This window comes from Macaca nemestrina, chromosome 12 (assembly GCF_043159975.1).
Source record: "Macaca nemestrina isolate mMacNem1 chromosome 12, mMacNem.hap1, whole genome shotgun sequence".
Taxonomy (NCBI): Eukaryota; Metazoa; Chordata; class Mammalia; order Primates; family Cercopithecidae; genus Macaca; species Macaca nemestrina.
Genome location: NC_092136.1, coordinates 77,092,614 through 77,112,438, shown reverse-complemented (window position 1 = coordinate 77,112,438; position 19,825 = coordinate 77,092,614). Strand labels below are relative to the sequence as shown.

The following is a 19,825-nucleotide window of genomic DNA, read 5'->3' as shown; positions in this document are numbered from 1 at the left end:
GGATTGGTCGTTCAACAGGTTACCAGGGCTCTCTTTGGTTTCTCTGCAGTTCTCTTGGCTTTTTTGTTTTGTTTTGTTTTTGAGATGGAGTCTCTCTCTACCAGAGTGGAGTACAATAGCACAATCTCGGCTCACTGCAACCTCCACCTCCCGGGTTCAAGCAATTCTCCTGCCTCAGCCTCCTGAGTAGCTGGAACACAGGCCCGTGCCACCATGCCCAATTAATGTTTGTATTTGTAGTGGAGATGGGGTTTCACCATGTTGGCCAGGATGGTCTTGATCTCTTGACCTCACGATCCACCCGCCTTGGCCTCCCAAAGTGCTGGGATTACAAGCCTGAGCCACCACGCCCGGCCGACTTTCTTCTCATAGTTGTAAGATGGCTGCCTCATAATATAGTATGTCAAGACAGAAAGGAAGGGTCATTCCCTTTCCTTCATTCCTCTTTTGATTTGCAGAAACATCCCTGAGTAGCTCCCCAGCCAACCCAGCCAGCATACTCTCGTGCTCCATTGACTAGGACTGGTTTACTTGCCTACCAGCAAACCAGTCACTGGAAAATGGGAATGGGATTGCCGAGATGGGTCTAGACCAATAGTGGTTCAGCTCTTGGGCTGGACCTGCCTTTTCCGAGCACATTGCTGCCTGCCTGATACCTGAGTAAAATCCGGCGCCTCTCAGGAAGAAAGATGGGGGAAATGGCTATTGGTTAAATAACCATTTCTTTTATCTTTATAATAACCAATTTTTTTAGATGAATTAACCGAGTTCCAGAATAATTGGGTGACATATCTGAAGTCATAGAGTTAGCAAAAGTATATGATCGAGAATTTCCAATTCCAGTTCAGGTTTTCTGATTCCAGTTCCTAGTACTTTTCAAAGGGCTAACTTTACTAATTTGTTGATGTGCATTCTTATTTGTTTGTTTCAGGTGCTTGAAGTTTCTGGGAAGTCGGCATCCAACCCTGGTGCTTCCCTTGGTGCCAGAGCTTCTGAGCACCCACCCATTTTTTGACACGGCTGAACCAGACATGGATGATCCAGCTTGTATCCTCCGTGCTTAGGATGGGCCCTGATGTGTTGGCAGACAGCTTTGGCATCCCCTTCTGCAGTGTAGCTAGGGTGATCTGAGTTTTCTTTTCTTTTATTTATTTATTTTTTGGAGACAGAGTCTCATTCTGTCACCCAGACTGGAGTGCAGTGGCCTGATCTCGGCTCACTGAAACCTCTGCCTCTCAGGTTCAAGCAATTCTCCTGCCTCAGCCTCCTGAGTAGCTGGGATTATAGGCGCCCACCACCACACCTGGCTCATTTTTGTATTTTTAGTAGAGACGGGGTATCACCATGTTGGCAAGGCTGGTCTCAAATTCCTAAGCTGTTGCTTGGGCTGGAGTGCAGTGGCACCACCCCAGCTCACTACACCCTCCACCTCCTGGGTTCAAATGATTCTTCTGCCTCAGCCTCCCAAGTAGCTGGGATTACAGGTGCCTGCCACCACGCCCGGCTAATTTTTGTATTTTTAGTAGAGACAGGGTTTCACCATGTTGCCCAGTCTGGTCTCAAACTTCTGACCTCAAGTGATCCACCCGCCTCAGCCTCCCAAAGTGTTGGAACCCACCGCGCCTGTCCGGTATGTAATTTGATAGGCAATATAGTTACCTACTTTACAGGCAAAATCATTACCATTTTTTTGTATTCTTGGCAGCATCTGGCATTTTTAAAAACGTTTGGTAATTGGGGGTGTGGGTGGAATAGGGGAATGTATTTTCTTGTTTGTATTTGCATTTCTTTGATTATTAGAAAATCATAGTCTCTTGATGGAGATTTTGGAGGTGGAAAGTGAGAGTGCCAGATTCTGGCCAACCTTTTGTACTTGCAAGTTTACTTAACCCACTGATCTATCAGATATTGCAGTTTTGGTCCTTATTTTCAATGCTGCTAAAACCTGTCCAACAATGCCAGCATTGTTCTCAGATCACACCTTCAGGCACTATGCCTACCTCCGAGACAGTCTTTCTCATCTTGTTCCTGCCTTGAGGGTATGTTGAAAACATCCGTTGTCCTTGTTTTTATTTTGCATGGGGTAGGGGTGTTTTTGTTCATGTTTTCCTTTGAGATGAGGGTCTTATTATGTTGCCCAGGCGGGTCTCAAACTCCTGGGCTTAAGCCATCCTCCTGGCTCAGCCTCCCAAGTCGCTGAGATTACAGGTGCGCACCACTGTGTGCAGCTTGTTTTTGGCTTTTTATTTTTTGTGCTTTGTAGTTATTAAATAGTAGAAAGCAGTCCATATATTCTCTGAAAACTTGTTCGTTCATTGTCTTTCTCTCTTGGGCTCTTTGCCATTGTTTTATACTTTTGCAGGTATGAGTTGATGCAAATAGAAAGATTAGACAAGTACCTGGGCCACAGCATTCACTAAGTGTTTGCTGCTATTATTATGATCCATTTCTAAATTTTCTTCTACATAGCTCTAGGTTTTAAAAATAGTAATGGTTTTATTTTTAAGAAATAAGCACTTATGGAGAATCATGGCTTTATGTAATTGTTAAAATATAACAATTTAAATTCTTGATCTAAAATATAATCTATTGCTCCAGATTCCTTTCTTCTTGCCTAATATCAATAACGCAGGGACACCAAAAAAAAATGAATCATCTTAAAAGGTAAAGGATACAAAAGCAAAAGTATAAAACAATGGCAAGGAGCCCAAGAGAGAAAGACAATGAAGTAATATGTGTTTATTTAGAGGAATATATATATATATATATATATATATATATATATATATATATATATGTGGTTAGAAAACAAACTTTATAGAAGATACAAAATGAGGCCAAGCGCAGTGGCTCGTGCCTATAATCCAAGCACTTTGGGAGGCCGAGGTGGGTGGATCATCTGAGGTCAGGGGTTCATGACCAGCCTGGCCAACATGGTGAAACCTCATCTCTACTAAAAATACAGAAATTAGCTGGGCATTGTGGTGGGCACCTATAGTCCCAGCTACTCGGGAGGCTGTGGCAGGAGAATTGCTTGAACCCAGGAGGCAGAGGTTGCAGTGAGCCAAGATCGCACCACTACACTCCAGCCTGGGTGACAGAATGAGACTCCATCTCAAAAAAAAAGCCAAAAAACAAAAAACAAGGAGATACAAAATGAAAAGTGAAATACTCTTTGCTGTCTCCTTCCCATCCATCTTAAAAGGAAACCACTTTTAACAGTAAGAATAAGTATGTCTGAAGGGCCAAAAAAAAGAAAAAAATTTCTCATGAAAAAATTATATGCTATATAACTTATTTAGAAATAAATCATTACTCTTCTGTCAAGTGAAAGATAAGATAGTGTTTTAAAGATAAATGTGGCTGGGTGCAGTAGCTCATGCCTGTAATCCCAGCACTTTGGGAGGCTGAGGCAGGTGGATCACCTGAGGTCGGGAGTTCGAGACCAGCCTGACCAACAGGGAGAAACCCTGGCTCTACTAAAAATACAAAATTAGCTGGATGTGGTGGCATGCACCTCTAATCCCAGCTACTCAGGAGGCTGAGGCAGGAGAATCATTTGAACCTGGGAGGCGGAGGTTACAGTGAGCCAAGATCGTACCATTGCACTCTGGGCAACAAGAGCCAAACTCTGTCTTAAAAAAAAAAAAAAAAAATGTAACAACAGTTTAATTTTTAGTCTCCTTCCTTAGTCTCCTTCCTATGGTTGGCCCATTTATTTCAGTTAGCAATAGAAAATACTATACTTTTTATTCTTCTCCTGGCAGCTGTGGCTGTATTGGGTGGACCATGTTTGCATTTTGTCTCTTTCTCTTTAACTCCTGATGTTGCTGAGGAAGGGGAAAAAGGTTATTTATAGAATCTCCTAGCCTTTTTTCCTTTGTTTTGTTTAGCTCACATTTTTAATGTGCTTTTATGTGTTTGTGTATGTGTGTTACCAAAAGTTGAGCCACCAAACTTAATGGCTGTATAATCCCACTGTGTTTGCTTAGTTACCAGGTAGAAAACTAGTGTCATCAGCTGTTTCTCCCAGCATCATATCTCAAGAGGATCCTTCCCAGCAGTTTCTGCAGCAGAGCCTTGAAAGAGTGTATAGTCTTCAGCACCTGGACCCTCAGGGAGCCCAGGAGCTACTGGAATTCACCATCAGGTAAGGGTAATCATCCCTTCATCTGACAGAGTTAGTGCTGTTACTCAGCTTGACTGTTCTGAATTTTAGTGTTGGTTACTAGGCTTGATATTCTGACTCTGTTGGTCTACATTCACACACAGTTTTGTGGTCTGTTTATATTTGGATTAGATTGTGATGTGAACATTTTTTAAAAGAGCTCTTTATAATTCATGACTCGATTGATGATTAGTACACAACAGAAATAGTTACAAAGAACCTGTTTTTAGCTTTTTAATTTTATATATTAGGATGAGTGACCGAAATGCAAAGTAACAGTGGCTAAAACAGGAGCAAAGTTTAATTCTTTCTCATAGGCAGGACAGGGCTGAGATAACCATCAGGGATCTAGGCTTGCTCATGCTTTTTTTTTTTTTTTTCCAGACAGGGTCTCGCCCTGTCACCCAGTGTGGAGTGCAGTGGCATAATATCAGCTCACTGCAACTGCAGCCTCCTGGGCTCAAGTGATTCTCCCACTTCAGCCTCCCAAGTAGCTGGGACCACAGGCATATGCCACTATGCCCGGCTAATTTTTTTTGGCATTTTTTATTTTGTAGAGTCGAGGTTTCACCATGGTGGCCAGACAGGTCTCAAACTCCTTAGCTCAAGTGATCCTCCTGCCTCGACCTCCCAAAGTGCTTTAATTACAGGCGTGAGTCACTGCGTCTGGCCTAGGCTCATTGTTTCTTGTGTCTCCATCTTGTGCATCAAGCAGCCTCTGCTTAACAATCCAGAATCTAACTGTCCCCCCTGTATTCCATCCTGTGGGGAAAAGGAAACGGGAAGAGAAAGGTATCATCTCCACCCTGCAGGTTTTTTAAAGACATTTCCCAAAAGTTGTACACTCTAATTTTACTTGCATTCCATTGACTAGAACTTAAGTCACATGGCCATCTCTCACTTCAAGAAACGAGGACATACCATCTTTATTCTGGGTGACTAATGCCTGGTTTACATGCGATGACTCTAATACCAGGAAGAATGGAAGAAAGATATTGGGGAACAACCAAAAGGCTCTGCCAGACCTTCTCAAAATGGCCTGAATGTTATGAAAAGAATTTAAACTCATTTGCTTTTAGCAAAAGCAGTATTGTTTGCTCTTAAAAGATAGAAAATTATTGTATCGGCCAGGCGCAGTGGCTCACGTCTGTAATCCCAGCACTTTGGGAGACCGAGGCGGGAGGATCACTTGAGGCCAGGAGTTCAAGACCAGCCCCGTTGAGTGAAACCCCATCTCTACTAAAAATACAAAAATTAGTCAGGTGTGGTGGCACGCGCCTGTAATCCCAGGTACTTGGGAGATTGAGGCACACGAATTGCTTGAACTCGGGAGGCGGAGGTTGCAGTGAGCCAAGGTCACACCACTGCACTCCAGCCTGGGCAACAGAGTGAGACTCCATCTCAAAAGAGAGAAAAAAAAAGAAAAATATTATATCATTTGTATCTTGGTTGAGATCTCTTTTGATCTGCCCCAAAGAGTATTTGGTATCAGCCACATTCAATTAATGATTTTTAGTGGATGATTTCATTCCATACACTAAGAAACAAACTCTGTGCTAGATACAGATCAGCTAGATAGGATTCTGCCCTTAGAGAGCCCATGTAGACAAGATGGATATAGACAAAGACTTATGATGGTGGATAACAGCACTTTGTACTTTATTCATACTTTCCTGTCCATTATTGCATCTTAATATGTTATAAAGCAGGCCAACTGAACCATCCTCCAAGTTATGTTTTCCCACTGTATTAGGTCATTCATTGACTTAGCAGCATTAACTATTTGTTTATTCTAATAAGCCAGTTGCTGAGGGTAGAGAGAAATAAGAAATGACATTTGTTCTTAAGGTACTCACTGTTTATTACAGGACCCAGAAATCATCAGTTTGATAAATGATACAGTGAAGAGAAGCATAGATGCTGTGGAAAAACAGATGAAAGTCCCCGACCCATCACAGTAGTGGTGGTGAGGGATGCTTTACAAAGGAGAAGATCCTTTAGCTAGTATAAAATGATAACTAAGCATGTCAGTTTTGTAGTCCATGTGCAGAAGAGAATTCCAACTTCAGTGGACATTAGAAGATCTGGGAGACCTGAGGGAGAACAGCCCCCCAGAACTGCAGTGGTTTAGTATAGTGATTGAGTGAATGGAACTTTGAAGGCAGACTCATTTTGGTTAACGTCTGAGCTAATACAGTCATGCACTGAATAACAACGTTGTGGTGGTCCCATGATTATATTTTTACTGTACCTTTTTTATGTTTAAATATACAAATATTTACCATATTTACCAATGTTTACCATTGTAACCAGTGTTACAGTTGCCTACAGTATTTAGTACAGTAATGTGCTGTACAGATTTGAAGCCTAGGAGCAACAGACTATACCATATAGCCTAGGTGTGTAGTAGGTTATACCATTTAGATTTGTATAAATATACTCTATGATGTTTGTGTGACAAAATCACATAACAGTGTACATCTCAGAATATATCTCCATCGTTAAGCAACACATGACTTGTAGTTGTTTGATCTTAGTCGTAAGCTTATTGCTCAGGGTTCATTTGCAGAAAACAAAATAGGCTTTTAACTAAGCAGAAAGAAATGTATTAAAGAATGTTACATGGCTCACAGAGTTGTTGGGAAGGCTAAAGAAACAGACTAGGTGGAATATCCAGGAATGATTTCCAGAGCCACACAATGAGTGGACCACCAAGGAGGCTGATGTTCCTGCTATGATCAGGAAGCTGCCTATTGAGTCAGGATGCTACCAATAAAGCTACTGGCTCCAGAACCATGTCTTGCATTCTGCCTTTCTCCCCACTTAACATTGTTCCCCATGCAAAATCCATGCGGATGTGTTTGATTGACTGATAATAAATCATGTCTGGAACCTAGCTCAAGGGAATCTGAGAAATGCAGTTTTTAACTTTGCAGCTTATGTAGTTTTGGAAGATACAGTAGATGAAGATAGGAATACCACATGTGAGTGAGCCAAATCCAGTGTATGCCATAAGTACCAACTGCTGTTAACTCCAGTTTACTCACCTGGGGGACTTGATGACTTGCTGGGTACAGGGGTGGGAGTGAGGAACTGAGAGAGATAGATGGGTGGTTTGATACTCTAGTAATCCAATAAAAAGTTGAGGGTGTCCTGGGCTCCCCTGGGAGTGCCATAGGCTTGGGCTAGACAGGCTGTGGGGAGCATGCTGGGTAGGTGGGTGCAGCTGCAGCCACAGGAGAGCCAGAGTGTGCAGCATGTGTCCAGTGTGAGCCTCCTGAGCTTCCACCTGGGTCACATAGTCTTTGTGCCCCTGGGAAGTCTCTAGAAGCCACACAGAGGCCCATAGCAACTCTCATGCCCTGGAGGGTCTCACCAGCTACTCCAGTGATGGGACCCCAGTAGCTCTGGGACCCACGCAGGGATGATTCACAAAGTCCCTACCAAGCACAGGCCTTCACAGTTCAACAAGAAAATCCTACTGTTGACTTGATTTTCAAAAATCATCGGAGGAGATCACACTAGAAATGATAGATACTGCAAGAAACAAAGCTTGAGTGAAAGCTTGTTACCATAATGAATGGACTCACACATATCACTGCTTTGCAGTGATAACATCAGCCAAAAGGGCCGCAGAATATGAATCATTCACAAGTTGAAACACTGCAAAGACGGCTGTGTGGTGTGAAGAAGCTGCATTAGCTGCACAGGCTAAGCCCAAATGATACTCTGAATGGCCTGTTCTGAGTGTTCACCTGAATACCATCACTGTAATCAGTAACAATAAAAGGGAAAATTGAATTTTTTTTAAGGTTGAAAAGATTTTAGCACAACAGTTTGTTCTCTTGCCACGGTACATTGAATCATATACTTGATATTTATTGTGTGTCTGTGATGTGCCAGTAACAGTACTCTAAACTAGGGGTCATCAAACTACAGCCTGTGGACCAAAGCTGGTGTGTTGCCTGCTTTTATATGTAAGACCTGATTGAAGCACAGCCACGCTCATTTGTTTAGGTATTGTCTGTAGCTGCTTTCATGCTACAATCACAGAGTTGAGTAGTTGCCACAGAGACCATATGGCCTGTAAAACCTAATATATTTACTATCTGACCTTTTATAGAAAAATTTGCTGACCCTGCTGTAAGCTCTGGGCAGTCCACAGCTCTGTAAGCAGAGATTCCAGTCCTTTCTATACCTCTTATGAAGTGATTTCTCTTCTCCCTCAACAAAGTGCTTAGTTTTGGAGGCCACTGAATGAGGTTGTTGGCCCTGAGCCCCGTAAAATAAAGTCTACTTCCTGACTCATCCCCACCTAAATAAACATTTAGATTTTGTCCTTGACAATTTTATCCTGTTGGCACTAAAGCAAGTGCAAAAGGCACAAAAGCTAGCCAGTTTGGTGATCAGCTGCAGCGCGGGCTCTTAGAAGGTACTCGCCTTCATGGTCTGGGTTTCCTGAAGTGATAGTCTTGCTGGGCAGTGGCTGGCCAGATCACTGTTCTAAGTTCAGGACTCTGTGTTTCTAGCTTGAGTGTGTATTCAGGAGCATAGGCAGGATGGTGAAAAATCTGGAAAGGGAAGCAGATGGACCATAGCACTGAGGGCACCTGCGATGCTTTACAACCATCATTGCAGACATGAAGTAATTTGCTAAGAAGAGGCAGAACCAGGATTTGAGTTCAGCTTTGTCAACTCTAAAATCCATATTCTGTGATGTGCAGTGATAAACAGGGGATTCCTGTATCATATGAGATTAGATCAGTTGACCCCTGGGGTTCTCCACAACTTACATTTTCTGAGTTGTTATGGAGTGAATGTTAGCCTTTCATATAGAAGGTTCTCTGATGAGGACTGGAGCCATGTATTTGTTAGTATGAGTGTAAAACAAATTTCACTGTCATACACAATGCCCTGTTTTGTAATACAAACAGCCATTTAACCCAATGAAGTTCTCACCTATGAGCCAGATGCTGTGGCTTGTGCCTGTAGAACTGTTGTGAAGATTATTGTAATAATATGTGGTAAAAGCATTTTGAGAATATCAGTTACATAGATAATAGTTGGACATTTATGGATGTTTGCTTTAAAATTTAAACTAACTATGGCTTATTTGACATACTGGACATGCTCTTGACATTTTGTAAGTAAATCAAATTTTATAAATGTAATCATGTTTAAATTCACTAGCAGGGTTGAAGGGGATTGTTTTTTAAGGAATGCTGCAGTCATTTGTCTGCTATTTCTCAGTATGAATAGTGACCTCCTGTCTTTCAAAGTTTACATTTTTATGTAAGTCCATGAAAGTGCTGTTGCTATACACACTGTTGTTTCAAGAACCATATCACCTTAGAAGTGTTCTATAATAGAGAATTGTTCTTTTGGAGTAAAATAGCTCATTATAATCTGAAATAGAAGGGACTTCATTTATGAGAAATAGGAAGAAACGTACTACTTTTCTTATGGGAATTCTTTTACATACTAACCATTGAAGAACATGGGATTTTTTAGTTGAATTCTTTAAAATCCTCTTTTTGCTTTGAAACTTTTATTGTCTTTAAGGGAGAGCGCCTATTTTGTAGTATGGGAACTGGTCTAGTAATTAAAGAGTAGAAATGCACGTTTGTAATCTGTAATTATCTAGGCACAGGAATAAAGATGGCATTTTAGAAGTCACCAAGACTTTGTGTTTATTTTGTGTTTCCTAACATTCCTTTTTGCTCTACTAAGCTACTAAGAGACATTAATTATAAATTTGATTGTTAGAGATTCTAAGAGATTGAAAAAAATAAACTACATTTGATTTGCACATCCAGAATCTTTTTGATTATCTTTAATAGTGATTTAAATAATTCAGCCTATTGTGTAAGCTTAAAAAGAGTCACACGATATGTAAATGTGTTTACACATAGCGGCATAGTGGCATCATATAGATTGCTAATGTGTGTGTTCCTGGGAGGAACTGTTTTGCTCTGCCTGATAGCGTCTATAGAAAAGTGGTCCAGTGTATCCAGTTTGTGTGTGTGTGTGTGTGTGTGTGGAGACGGAGTCTTCCTCTGTCGTTCAGGCTAGAGTGCAGTGGTGCAATCTCAGTTCACTGCAACCTCTGCCTCCCAGATTCAAGCAATTTTCCTGCCCCATCCTCCCGAATAGCTGGGACTACAGGCACACTCTGCCACACCTGGCTAATTTTTTGTATTTTAGTAGAGATGGGGTTTCATCGTGTTGCCCAGGCTGGTCTCGAACTCCTGAGCTCAGGCAATCAGCCCGCCTTGGCCTCCTAAAGTGCTAGGATTACAGACGTGAGCCACTGCGCCCAGCCGTATCTAGTTTTAAATTAGTTTTGGTCTCATCTGTGTTTGATGTAGTTAATATATAAATGAAAAGAGTTTAATAGCAAATAAATAAATGAGATGCAATATGACATGGTTAAAAAAAATACTTTTGGAGTCAGAGCTAGCTCTGTCTAGTTCATGTCCTGTTTTGTTGTTTATTCTGTGACCTTAGGCAAGCCACCTAAATTCTGATCTTTAGTTTCCTGTTCAGTGAAATAGGATTAATTGCAATTCATATTGTGAGGATTAAGTGAGCTCAAGTAAGGAAACAGCTAGCACAGTACAGTGCACATAGAATGTGCTCAGTGTACCTTTCTCATTAGAGCCTATAGTCTCGTGATGGATGTCTAGACTGAGGCTTCCTGAGAAGCCTCGTAAGCATAAAGAGATAAAGAGAGGAAACACTGGGACACAGAGGATTTTTCCCAGAGCTAACAAGTTTCCATTTTTGTTTGTACAGAAGTTCAGATTTCTTATGGCTAATTGTGTTGGATTGGGTTACATCTTGTTCTGTGCACTTCAGAACAACTGCTACAATTCTGGGGCAGGGGAATAAAGTAACACTTGGAATCAGTTAGTTAATGTACAGTCAGTTGGTCTATATTCTGTATAATTGTCATAGAAGGCAGAATCTTCCTGGAGAGGAAACACAAATGCTTCTGAAGTAGAATACTTCAGGGCTGTCTCTTGCAAGAGAAAAATCAGAGAAGTGAAAGGAAGAGACCATCTGGCCACCAAACTCACAGTTCACAGTTGGGCTTAGCTAGTCTGTGGTCTTGGCTTTCGTTGTGCTGAGTTCCCATGTTTTGGGTAGGCCCTCCAGGACCAGTTCAAGCAACCCAAACAAATAAGAAGTGATATATATCATACATTAATTCTTCAATCACTTTGAGAGTAATTTACTCTGTGCCCCTTTGTAGGCATCTCCTTCTTGATGTCAAAGTCCCTAGGAGGCATCTTTAACTATCATAACGTTACCTGCCGAGCATGAGATGAGAGGAAGTGGCATAGTCCAGTGGACGGTTTTTTCCAGGCTACTGTGAAACCTGATGTGTTATGCCAGCTCTGAAACAGACAGCTTCCCAAGTGACTGAAACCTTAAGGTTTCCCACAGTTTCCATTTCTATTCAGAATTTAATGTTGCTATTAAAAAGTAATGAGGCGGCTTTCTATGAATGCTGAGATGGTTAGGTAATACACAAACACATACACACATTCTTCCCCTAAAAAAGAAGAAAGCAAAGAAAACCAATACTTTTTGTAAATGCATGGCATATCTCAAAATTCAAAAGAAACTGGTAATAGTAGTTGCCTCTGGGAAGGTGTATAAGGTGGCAGGGCTACAGGGTACAGGCATAGGAAGGGGGACTAATTTAATTTAATTTAATTGTATATCCTTTGAATTCTATACCTTAAGTATGTGTTACCTATTCAAAAAGTAAATGTTTTAAATCACCAATAATTCTAGCACAACTATTTTATTTGTGTATGACACTTTCTAATTTCTTACTGTAGGCAGATATGTTTTCATATGGTTACAATCATTGTGTCTATACTTATATCCAGTTAGGATGCTTTTCACAAGCTAGCTTATAATGGCTATTTATTTCCTCCTGTGATCTGAAAGTTTATGTCTCCCCCAAACTCATATACTGAAGTCCTAACCTACAAGGTGATGTTATGAGGAAGTAAGGTCTTTGGGAGGTGATTAGGTCATGAGAGTAGAACCTTCATGAATGAGATTAATAACCTTTAAAAGAGGCCTAAGGGAGCTCATTTGTGACTTCCACCATATGAAGATACATGTAGAAGGTGCAACCTATGAGGAAATGAGCCCTCACTAGAAACCAAATCTGTAGGTGCCTTGATATTGGACTTCCCAGCCTATACAACTGTGAGAAATAAATTTTGGTTGTTTATAACCCACCCAGTCTATGATATTTTGTTATAGCAGTTGAATGACTAAGATGTTTTTCCAGATGTCCAGAAATTGGAGATATGGTATGATTAAGTGGCTTGTTTATATCATTGAGGACCCAGTTTCTCTATTTCTCTTTGGACTTTTCTTGTCTTCAGCATTGGCTTTATCTTAAGGTTTTCCCCACTTAGAGTTACAGTATGCCGCCAATGGCAATCAGGGCTATAAGCATCCTTGCCCAGTCCAGCGAGAGACAGATAGACACACCAATTTGTTGTAAGCATGGAATATAAGTACTTTCATCTGAACTGATAAGGTCAACACAGGTCACATATCCAGATGGATAATATGCACTAATTGGCTTAGTTCAATCAGATACTACTTGGAATTGGGCTTGGGGACATGTTCCCTTGAACAAAATCAGAGTTCAGTTAGTAATAAAGAAGTGGAGAATGGTTAACTAGACAGGCAACCAACAGTGTCTACCATAATACCTTTTTAAAAAATAATGGTTTTTTTTAATACAAAAAAATACTTGTTCATTGTCTTAAAAACTCGGAAAATAAAGCATAGTTGGGAGAAGGTACTAAAGAGTACCCTATTACCACTATCCAGGAAACCAACTCAATGTATTTTTCTCCTCTTTACAGTTTGTACATAGTTGAGATCATACACCTTATTAACCATTTCGTATTTTAATGGCTATAAAATATTTATTTGGGCTGGGGGTGGTGGCTCACGCCTGTAATCCCAACACTTTGAGAGACTGAGGCAGGCAGATCACGAGGTCAGGAGTTGGAGACCAGCCTGGCCAACATGGTGAAGCAATGTCTCTACTAAAAATACAAAAATTAGCTGGGCATGGTGGTGTGCGCCTGTAATCCCAGCTACTCAGGAGGCTGAGGCAGGAGAATTGCTTGAACCCAGGAGGCAGAGGTTGCAGTGAGCCAAGATCACGCCACTCTACTCCAGCCTGGGCAACAAAGCGAGACTCCACCCACCCCCCCCCCAAAAAAAACACATGGGTGCAGCAAACCATCATGGCACGTATATACCTATGTAACAAACCTGCATGTTCTGCATATGTACCCCAGGACTTAAAGTATAATAATAATAAAAAATTTACTTGATTGGATGCATCGTAATTTATTCAATGTTTCTTTCACCGTTGAATAAGTAGTTACTGAGTTTTTACTATAATAGTCCACATAACAATGAATATTATGGCCCATAAAGTGTTTCATTTCTGTTGAATATTTCTCTTAGTATTACTTTTCAGTGTAAAACTATGAATCAAAATATTTTACCATATATGTGCGTTTATAACAGTACGGTTTTGCTTTCCAAAAGGGGTACATCAGCTTAAACTTACTATCATAGTGTGAGTGAACCAATTTTATTATAAACACTCCAGCATTCAGTGTTGTCATTTAAAAATGTATGACCAGTTTACTAGGTATAAAATGGTAAAATGCTTTTGACATGATCTTTATGTTGGTGGCATTATCCTGTGTTTGCCTTGGGGTTTTATTCACTATAGGGATCTGCAGAGACTTGGAGAACTTCAGTCTGAATTGGCAGGAGTAGCTGATTTCTCTGCCACCTATCTTCGCTGTCAACTACTTCTCATCAAGGTTGGTTTGCATCCATTCCGTTTATGATTGTGATGCTAAAAATGCATCTTTGTGGATCCAGCAGTGTGTGAGGCCATAAGTTGCAAACTTATGGTCTTAGTGCAACCACTTGACAATGGAGAAATTACGTACTCTGCAGTGTGATTACATTTGTCTCTAATTAGCAAAATATTAACTCATACAGGAATTTGTAAATTTTGGGAGAATTCGTTTATCATAATGTAATTAGAGCAGATTGAATAATCAGTTTAGTTAGAATCCCAAGGTTGTAAATGTTTTGTATAATTTGATTAGCAAAGGAATTGTATGAAGTTTTAGACTATTTTCTTAAAATGCTCATTTGAAGGTGAGGTGTGGTGACTCACACCTGTAATCTTAGCACTTTGGGAGGCCAAGGCAGGAGGATCACTTGAGCTCAAGAGACCAGCCTGGGCAACATAGTGACACCTCATCTCTACAAGAAAATTTAAAAATAGGTGGGTGTGGTGGTACATTCCTGTATATCCAGCTACTCGGCTGGAGTTGGGAGGACTGCTTGAGCCTAGGAGGTCAAGGCTGCAGTGAGATTGCACTCCAGCCTGGATGACAGACCAAGATCCTGTCTTTAAAGAAAACAAACAAACAAACAAACAAACAAAAACTCATTGCACTTCATCAAAGTTAAAAGGTTAATTTCATTGCTCTTAAAAGGACCAACTTGCTGGCATTTCTTACTCAGTAGTCAGCTATACACAGAATTGGTACCCAAGAATCTATTTAGTTTTGCTGAGTTAAAAAACAATTAAATGAGTTCAGTATCTTTCAGCTTCTGTAGCAGAATTTTACTATAAATTTTGGCCCAGAATTTAGGAGAGCCCTTCTCACTTGACAAACTTTTATCTTGGCCCTAGTTCAAAATATTCTTTGTTTTCAAAGTGATTAATGATATTTGACTAAAGTCAGAGTAAATCAGGGAGTCAAAAGTTATTTTCTACTGTGTGATCTTGTGCTAAATGTTATATATACAGTTGTGCAGGTGTGCGTATACATGTAAAGGTGGGTATGTATACTTGGTACTTAAATGGTCCTTGTTAGGTTAGATATGTTCTTTCTAATGTATATATCTGTGTAATCACCACCACAGGCAAGTCATAGAACATTTTCGTCACTCCAAGAAGTTCCTTCATACCCCTTTGCAAAGTTGTTTAAACGGCTTTTCCAAGCCTCTGTGAAACCCCAGGAATTCAAGGAGGCCATGGAGAAGAATCTACTTTTCTATAGTAGCAAAAGATGGGTGAGGAAAGGGAAGCGATTGCTCCTAAAAAGAACACATAATTGTTGGTTATTCAATGACAAGGGGTGCAGGGTAGGTAAGGGGCTGAGCCAGAACCCAAGGCAAGTGTGTTTAATAACAGGAAAAAAGCTAAATAAATTGTGATACAGCTACCTAGCAGTATATTCTGTAGTCAGTAATGATCTTTATGAAGAATTACACAACAACACGACAAAATACTTAGGGTGTAATGTTATGTACCCAAAAGAAGGGGAGCCAATCATAATCCCAAAAGACAGTCCACAACATCATAGTCCTAAACTGTTTAAATTCCAAAAGACTAAAATCCCAAAAACCACAGCCCGGAAAAGATCAAAATCCCCAAAATCCCCAGAATACAATTATGGAAGAAATAATTTTAAAAATTTAAAGATATTTGTTTATTTTTTTAAAGGGAAATTTATTTGAGAAACATAAAAACACAACAGAATACTTTATATACCACTTAATATAATAAAATAGACAATAACAACAAATTTGCAAGCATAAACACTCAGGGTACTAATGACAGTTGGGTAAGTATAACAGTTATGAGTAGATGAGCCATATTTATAAAGAAATTGGTCATAAAGGGAAAGGTATAAATGCATATCATTTGGTTGTTACTTGCATATACCCAGTTTTTAACTGTGGTCATCTGAAATACTGTGCCCAGCAACCTCAAGTCTTTTGACAAGATTGATAGAAACTGTGTTGGGTCACCACTGCATATGCAGTCACCCAAAGAGCTGAGATCTCAAGAAATTTTATCTTTCACAAATGCAGATGTACGAAAAGGATATCTCTTCATTTATTGAGGAAGTTTCAACATTTTATGTACACACTCAACGCTTATACACAAAGTCAGTATTGTGATAATGCAGTTTCATGGAGTCAGATTTCTGATATCCAAGCAGCAGAACCCAGAGAGTCCATTTTGCCATTTTGTCTTTTTTTTTTTTTTTTTTTGAGACAGAGTCTCACCCTGTCACCCAGGCTGAATACAGTGGTGTGGTCTCGGCTCACTGCTGTAACCTCTGCCTCTTGGGTTCAAGCAATTCTCCTGTCTCAGCCTCCCAAGTAGCTGGGATTACAGGTGTGCACCACCACGCCTGGCTAATTTTTGTATTTTTAGTAGAGACAGCGTTTTGCCATGTTGGTCAGGCTGGTCTGTAACTCCTGACGTCAGGTCATTCACCCGCCTCGGCCTTCCAAAGTACTAAGATTACAGGCATGAGCCACCGCTCCCAGCCCATTTTGTCTTTAGTATTTGTTCTCTCCTGGCCACTGGCTGATTGGATGGTGCCCACTAACATTGAGGGCAGGTAGTCTCCGCCTAGTACACTCAGATTTATACACTAATCTCTTCTGGAAACACTCTCATAGACACACCCTCAATGTGTAAAACAAAATAATGTTTTACCAGGTTTCTGATATTCCTTAATCTAGTCAAGTTGATACCTAAAATTAGGTCCACATGTCCACCCCTTGTCAGCTTGGCACTCATACGCATCTCCTTAAGCCACACTTAATTTCCAAATAAAGACGATAACAAGGCAATAGTTGTGCCTAACATGATACAGCTAACATGATGCAGCTATCCTGCATACAACCCAAAACACACTAATCACTTCCCCAGAATTTGGATGTCAGGATTTCAACATTTGGGATTGCATGTTTTGGGATTATGATCTAATCCCCAAACTTAATTCTGCTTTCTGACTACAACTATCAAAAAACATGCATACAAGAAATGATTACAAGTAAATATTCCAGAAATTCCTATAGTTTATCTATAGTTTAGACCTACTGCTGTTTAATCTGATAGCCACCAGATCCATGGGACTCTTGAGCAGTTGAAAAGTTGTTAGTCCAAACTGAGATGTGTTATTAAGTGCAAAATACACACTGAATTTCTTAGACTTAGTATGAAAAGAAAATGTAAACTATCTAATCAATAATTTAAAAAATACTGTGTGGTGAAATGTTAATATCTTGGAGACTGGGTTAAATAAACTTTTTAAAAAAATTAACTTAGTCTTTGTATCTTCAAAATTAACTTACATCTTTGTAATTTAAAAACTGTGGCTATAAGAATATTTAAAATTACATATATATAGCTCATGTTATATTTCTATTGGACAGTGTCAGTCTAGGTTTTCTGTAATGTCATTTGATTACATCTGTAATTCGAAAGGACTGAGAAAATAAGAGGCTGTCACAGAAGTTTGTGCAAGATATGAGGTCATGTGGATGGATAGGTGAGGAGAGAGATGGAAAGTAAAATCGTGGCTCTTAGTGATGGTTTTGAATGTAGAAAGATTGAAAGAGAGAGAAATCTAGGAAAGCTGCTAGATTTCTGGTTGAATATGTTGGTAAAGTGGTTGGGGGCAAGTGTCATTCATCACATAATGAGCATAGGGGAAAAGAAAAAACCACAGTCAAGGAAGAAGTATCTAGGTGGCTTAGGTTAGTCCAGTGGCTCTGGGAACAAGGAGTGCCTAGAGCCCGGAAGCTGGCTGCCCTGCGCATTCTGGTGAAGCTTTCATGGTTCCTGTCCTCTTCTTCCAGAAGCACTGATCTGGGACACAGAGCCTTCGGGCCAGGAATTGGATCAAATGGTTTAGCCCAAACCATTGGTCTCATCTTTCTCCATAATAAATACAGCTTATTGGATTAAAAGAATAAGATTGAGAAGTCCTGTTCGTGGTAGACTTTCAAAGGGAAACAAAAATGTAAATCCCAAATGATATGCCAGTCTTTGTGACCTCTGTATTCTGTTCCCTCCTGATTTGTCTGTGTAGGCCTTGCAGGAAAAGTTGTGGAATGTAGCTGCCCCTTTGTATTTGAAGCAGAGTGATTTGGCCTCAGCAGCAGCGAAACAGGTAAGCTTATTCAGACCTTCCCTTCAAATAGATCTCTGGCCAGGAATTGTCCAGTCCAAGGCAGAGCCAGAGGCCTTCCTATAGCTCTCTACCTCTGGTGTGGCCTCCCTAATTTTAGGCTAGGACAGAAGTTAGTGATATGAGAAGGAGCGTAACTAGGGGACACAGCACTCGCTTTGGACTCAGGGGACCTGGGTCCTAGTCCCAGGTCTTCCTCTGATTTGCTGAGTGATATTGAGCAAGTTACTTAAATTCCCTGGATTTTTTCTCTTCTATAAAATGTGGCAGTTGGGCCAGGCGCGGTGGCTCACGCCTGTAATCCCAGCACTTTGGGAGGCTGAGACGGGCGCATCACTTAAGGTTAGGAGTTTGAGACTAGCCTGGCCAACATGGTGAAACCCTGTCTTTACTATCGTGAATCTTTCATCTGAAAATGTAGCCCAACTCAATTAAGGTTGTTTATATCTTTAGCCTGTACTATCTCTTCAACGTTAAAAGGTCCTTACATATCTGGGTAGTTCATTAAGTAGGCTTTAATTTTATTTGCCTCTAGTTTATTTCTTTTTAGCTTTGAGCAGTTCCCCTTTGTACCTAAGTATTGAGACTTGGTGATCTCTTGCAGGTCAAGTCTTCCAGATAGGAAGTCTGTAAATGACCCAGCAGGAAACTAATGATGGTGACTGTTATTGTTACATTACAGTTCACTAAATGATTTCAAGTCTATTAGCTTAATTAACCCTCATAATAATCCCATTAGATAGGAATAAGTATTAAGTCTATTTTAGAGATGAGGCAGTTAAGGCTCAGCAAGGTTAAATTCATAGAGCTATAGGTAATACAGTCAGGACTTGAGACCAGATCCTCTGATACTCAGAACCTATTTTCTGCTACAGTGCTGAACTCTTGTCTGATCCAGACTCTCTCTCTCACACCTGGTATGTGGCTTATTGTAGAGGAGTAGAATTTAATGACTAGAACCCAATAATTGAGCCATATTGGAAGGATGGGAGCAATAATTTGGAAGGAAAAGAGGAAAGGAATTACCATTGCTGTTTACCAGATACTGTGATAAACACGTTGCATGCTCGATTTGATACTTGAAACTTCGTGATATTGGTACTGTTTCTTCCCTGTTTACAGAAAGGGATCGAGACACTCATGTAATTTGACTTGTCTTACTGCCAATTGTAAGAGAATCTGGAGTCATTTCTGTGACCCCAGAGTGTTCACTGGGAGGCAAGCACAGAAGGGAAAGAGAAGCATCATTTTGATGAAAGTAGCTTATTTGGATAGAACCGAGCAAGATCGTGGACTTGATCTGGGGTCATAGACAATGTTTTCTTGCACTTATTTCTGTCCCAAACTCCCTCAGACCAGGCCCATAGAACAGTCAGGATAACTAACATCTGGTTAATAGTTCTTGATGCTGAATTCTTGAGGACTTCCTGGGGATTGAGTTTCCATACATAATACATATTAATTTGTTCCCACAGCAGAGTGGGCTTCGTTTAGGGTAACAAGCGGTGCTTTCAGTGCTTTGCAGTTTGCTTAGTGATTAAGCTTTCTTATCTTCACATCATCAACTAAGATGATT

The 19,825-nt window shown here is 40.4% G+C and overlaps 1 protein-coding gene across 4 annotated transcripts in view; it reads left to right on the top strand.

Annotated features, from left to right (window-relative positions):
* LOC105468804 (integrator complex subunit 4) overlaps positions 1 to 19,825 on the top strand; it is a 111,774-nt gene that overhangs the window by 71,354 nt on the left and 20,595 nt on the right. For all 4 annotated transcript variants that reach the window (XM_011719181.2, XM_011719182.3, XM_071075347.1 and 1 more), the window contains 5 exons: positions 932 to 1,047; positions 1,906 to 2,039; positions 3,993 to 4,150; positions 13,962 to 14,055; positions 18,151 to 18,231. In XM_011719181.2, coding sequence (XP_011717483.2) covers positions 932 to 1,047; positions 1,906 to 2,039; positions 3,993 to 4,150; positions 13,962 to 14,055; positions 18,151 to 18,231 — 583 coding nt within the window. The remainder of the gene's footprint in view (positions 1 to 931; positions 1,048 to 1,905; positions 2,040 to 3,992; positions 4,151 to 13,961; positions 14,056 to 18,150; positions 18,232 to 19,825) is intronic.